Raw genomic sequence first — 5,208 nt, forward strand, 5'->3', positions numbered from 1 at the left:
TATACTACCGTTCAAAAGTTTGGGGTCAGTGTGATTTTTTTTTTTTTCTCTCTCTCTCTTTCCCTTCGGGTTCTTCCTGCCCAACATGGAAACAGAGGGCGGGGTGGAATCACAGATTTCAAAATTCTCTGAAAAATACATTGAGAGCCCCTCAGTACGAATCTCATGGGGACACACTCTCCCTCTCTCTCACACACACACACAGACACACACACTCTCCTCGCTTTTTCAGATTGTGCAGCGGAGGGTAGAGGGCAGTCACACCTCCACGCCGAACGCCTCTGAATGAGCCAGAAGAGGAGAAGAAAGAGAGAGCCCTCCACACTATGTCCTCGGTCCCTAATGAGCAAATCAATGAATCTGTCTCATTGAGAGAGGGGCACTCACAGGGCTCAGAGGACCAGGCCAGAATGCTCTCTCATATGCGTGTACTGCTGCTCATGAATAGAGGCTTTATTTTGACTTAGCACAACAATATCCTGCAGCCCATAGCCCCTCAATGAGGCAGACTCGCATTAATTCAGCTCTCTGACCCACCTGTTTGACTACCAGCATGCTGCTGGCCACGACTATTTGGTTTTTCATGTGGCTTTTGATCAAATTGTGGTCATGAGTCTAGAATTTGTTTGCGAGTAGGAAAACAACATAGCATGTGATGCGATATTGGTAATTTATTCATGTTTGTGTGTACGAATGGGTTTCTGAAGCAGCAGATCTCTTTTAAAAACAATATCATGGTAGAATGCACCTGATAGAAAGGAAAATGGGAGTTGCAACGGGTGGGCGTGGCCGTGGGGGTCGCATCGGAGAGTGCGGCCAATCCTCCTCTCTTTTTCTCTCTTTCTTTCTCTATAGCGAGGCCGGAGGGGAGGGGTGACAGACATTTGTTTTGGGAACATTTTCACGCATTGGCTCGCTCTGTTGAATAAGAGGGGCTGTGGATGTGCTGTGTGTGTGTGTGAGGACTGGCGGGGGCCGCATTTGGAGAGGGTTCTGTCAAAACCCAAAAAATTTGTAGCAGTTCACGCTTTCATAATGGAGTTAAATGAAGCGAGGAAATGTCCACCTGGCCGCGGCACAGCACAGTAATGTGGGGTCTGCTCAAAAGTCGAGCCTCTCACACACGTACTGAAGAATGCTTGGTCCTCTCAGACATGTTCACAATTACTGTAGTCTAAAATACAATGGAGAAACTCACAGCAAGCAAAAATTGAACAGTGCTGCTTGTGTTCTGAACTTTGACTCAGGTATTTCTTATTCATTTAAAGAGAAATTGTTTCATCATTTACTCACCGTCATATTATTCCAAACCTGTATGTTTTTCTTTTTCCCATAGACCACAAAAAAAAGAGATGTTTGGTTGTATGTTCACACTGCTCTTTTCTATACAATATAAGTTAACGGTGACCAGGGTCTCACAAGTTCCAAAAATTACAAAAAGCACCATAAAAGTATCATAAAATTACTCAAAATGACTGTAATAATCTTCTTAATCTTCTCATCAGAGTCCTGAAATATCAGCATATTAGAATGACTTCTGAAGGATCATGTGACACTGAAGACTGGAGTAATGACTGCCAAAAAAAGCAGCTTTGCCATCACAGAAAAATCAAATTTTACAATAAATTAAAACAAAAAGCACTTATTTTAAATCCTAATAATATTTCACAATATTACTATATTTAATGTATTTTTAATCAAAGAGTAATGATGCTGAAAATTCAACTTTGCCATCACAGGAATACATTTAAAAATATATTACAAAAGAAAACTTGTTGTTGTTTTAATAATATTTCACAATATTACTGTATTTTTGAACAAGTAAATGCAGCTTTGGTAAGCAAAAGAGACTTTTAAAAAATAAATCTCACCGGCCCAAACTTTTGAACAGTGTAGATTGCAAATTGGTAATTAAATGACATAATTTGGGGGAAACTATCTCTTTAAATTTTGGTGTCATACGACCCTTTTTTCATTTTCTCATCCCATTTTTGATCATTACTGTTTTTTCCCCTTCTTTATAACAGCTGCTGTCTGATATTATCACATTCTTCAGTTTCTAGATGACTATGACAGAGTTGTGTGCCAGAGTAGTCAAACTAATAGAGATATTAAGTGATGGACTCCATCTCCATGGCATGTGGTTTAGATACACATTCTTCTCTCTTCTCCTTTTCATTTGTGGTCTTTTCCCTGGTCTCCACTCTTAAGTCCAATAACTCACGTCTTTCGGTTCTTTAAATTGTTAAATCTAGTCCTTTTGCACTGATCTTGTTTTTTGTACAGTCTTAAACTCATTTTGTGTGATCAGTTGTTTCTGCTGTGAGACACTGGGGGTTGATCAAGGTGGGAAACAGAGCGTCTGATTTGGCTGAAGTCATGGGAACTGTTGAAGTCTCTCTCTCTTTTACCTCCAGCACAAACACCCTTCCTCTCTCATTCCTGCCTGGTTGTCTGCCGAGTAATGATGTGTTAAGCCCAGGATGTGGCTTCGCATGACAAGATAGTGGGGCTTCTCTGTTTAAATGTTTTGAAAACCTTGGCAGTATGTTTCCTAAAGCAGGGCTTAACTGTTTTTATATGTCTCATCTCACAGCTGTTCTTATTGATGGTAGACTATTAATCTTTTTATCAAAGTGTACTATAATCTAAAACTGGTTTTTAGCGGGTGGGCAGGTCATTTCAAAAAAACATTTCCATTATCTTAAAACAAAATAAAAATTTGAATGAATACTATTTTTTTTATATAATTGTATTTATTTGTTTGTTTGTACTTGACCTGTTTGTTTATTGTTTTATTTGTTTTTATAACATCAATAAAAATAAAAAACATTTTGTTTTTATATTAATTTAATTTATTTATTTAAATACATTTAATAAAAAATTGTATACATTTTGTTCTGGTTTGCTTGCTAATTGTTTTGTAACGGAAGAATAGTATTATATTATAAAAATGCACAATGGTAGAGTTTTCAATAGTGGTCTGACTTTTGGACCCCACTATGTGTATGAAAAAGTGACCCAAATCTGGCTCATTTATTCTGCAAGACTGATCTTGGAATGAATCATTTGCAGTGATCCAGTGTATGAGACTGTAGCAAGGACTGATGGGGTCAGTTCACTGCCGGTTCATGAGAGATCACTCTCTCTTGGGTAATTTCAAGCACTGAGAGGCCCCACAGAAAACAACAGCCATCGATCAACCTAAATTAAAATCCGCTAGGATGTATCACAGTTAAGCGCACACAAAGTGGGGAATATATGATTAATGATAGTATATATATTTACCTTTTAGTCACACATTTACGTTGTAATGATTATCATATGGCCTGTCATCGCTCTTTTAATATGTTACCATTTCCTTTAGGACAACTTGGGAAGCGTAGAGTTACTCCTTTTTTTTTTTCTTCTTTTTTTTCTCAGTGCATCTCATTACATGTACTAAAAGACTGGTTTTGTTTCTTGTTTTTGAATGATAATTTAATTTCATGTAATAGTTTAATTGTATTTTATATTTATATATTTATAAATTTAAATTAAATTATTATTATTAATATATTTAAATTGTTTATTTTAATAATGTGTTTTACTTAATGGGGTCAAATGTTAAATTCCGTTTTATATATTCGCATGGATGAGTCGTTTACCATTCCGTTGTCTTTTGTCTTTCAGATCTGGTTTGCATTTGTGAATGGCTTCTCCGGTCAGATTCTGTTCGAGCGCTGGTGCATCGGCCTGTACAACGTGGTAAGAGTGTTTGCATTCACACATCTGTCTGGGTGTGATTTACTCTCCCCTCTTCATTACTTTGAGAGGGAATGTGTTAAAACGGCTCCCCTGTCGCGCTCAGGCAAGAAACTCATTAGCCGCGGCACCCCAGACGGCTCCTTTACTGCAACCCGTGTCAGCGCCATCCTGAAAAATCTCCCTCTTATTTATGACTACTTGTCAAGTCCTTATTCCCTCCATGCCCAGAACTATGTCCTGAATGTGCTGCAACAACAGACGCTCATGCCCCAAAGAGCTGCGTTAAACAGGTCAGCGGTGGATGATAAAGGAACAGGTTGAATCCAGACACATTTAAATACACACACACACAGCCGTTTGGGTGGAGTCCTGTGAACTGGGCTGCCTTAGGGCTTGGTGATAGGAATTGATGCTGTTAATTAACATGTTTTCAACAGGAAGGAAAGTTATTCAGGAAAAAAATGCTCCGGGTGGAGTGCGTTTTTCCATTTTGCATAAACAACTGAAGATACGCAGTAGGAAAAATGACCGGGCCACCCGACTCTAGAAATTATTTCTTTAGGCCTGAACAAAGAATAAAAATTTGAACACTGCTTCCCAGCAGCCCTGTATAATGGATAATTGGCATTGTGAGGCCAGTAATAACTCGGCCTGGCGCATTCTCTCTTTATCTGAGAGAGGAGGAATTCCATCACGTCAGAGGGGGTCCATTGGATGCAAAAAAGGCTGAAACCACCCCTGAATGGAAAAGCCCAGGCGACTGTGTCAGCCACAGCCAGGCAACTTCAGCTGGGCCAGTGAGAGACACTTGCGGCTGACCCCGCAACCCTCTCTGGACCATAATACCACCCCTCTCGCTTTCAACAGCTGCTGCACGAAGAAACGTTAGAGTACCGCCGAAAAACGAAAGCATCCAGCAGATCTGCTAACAAGCTGCAAGCACAGTGACAGATGTTCGTTTGGAATGATTTTTGCAAACGGAGGGAGAGTGCAAATATGATAAATGCTAGAAAGTTTCATGCTCATTGAGCTGCACCAAGCAAGCAAATGAAAACAGCAGACAAGGGGGAACACGTCTGCTGCTCAGGCTAGGAAATAGTTCTCTTTAGACTGCTTTGTATTTTTAGGTATTGATTCTGCATTTATTTGTTTTATTTAACAGTTTATCGTCTCAGTTCATCACAAAGTAGTTTCTGTAATGAGGACTAGGATAATATCTTGGAATAATATCCTCAGATAATATCTTTGGGAAAGACATTGCAGTGGGTCCCTAATATCTATTTGTGAAGTACTAGTACTAGTGCTTCTGTCTTGCTTTTTTATAATTGAGTACGAATTTTTTAGTATAAATTATATTATCTGCATAACAGTTTGCCTTTCAGTTTAATTTTCTGTGATTTTTTTTTTTTTTTTTTTTTTTTGTTTGTATTTTTTTTCAAAGAACTGCCCCTTTTTTGCATT

At 38.8% G+C, this 5,208-nt stretch overlaps 1 protein-coding gene across 1 annotated transcript in view; it reads left to right on the top strand.

The window, feature by feature from the left end:
* The window catches only part of LOC107730649 (phospholipid-transporting ATPase IA-like), a 155,127-nt gene that overhangs the window by 122,137 nt on the left and 27,782 nt on the right, over nt 1-5,208 (top strand). The window contains exon 26 of the mRNA XM_016541511.1: nt 3,673-3,747. Within this exon, the coding sequence (XP_016396997.1) occupies nt 3,673-3,747 (75 nt within the window). The remainder of the gene's footprint in view (nt 1-3,672; nt 3,748-5,208) is intronic.

The sequence above is a fragment of the Sinocyclocheilus rhinocerous genome, unplaced genomic scaffold (assembly GCF_001515625.1).
Source record: "Sinocyclocheilus rhinocerous isolate Xijiao unplaced genomic scaffold, SAMN03320098_v1.1 scaffold308, whole genome shotgun sequence".
NCBI lineage: Eukaryota > Metazoa > Chordata > Actinopteri > Cypriniformes > Cyprinidae > Sinocyclocheilus > Sinocyclocheilus rhinocerous.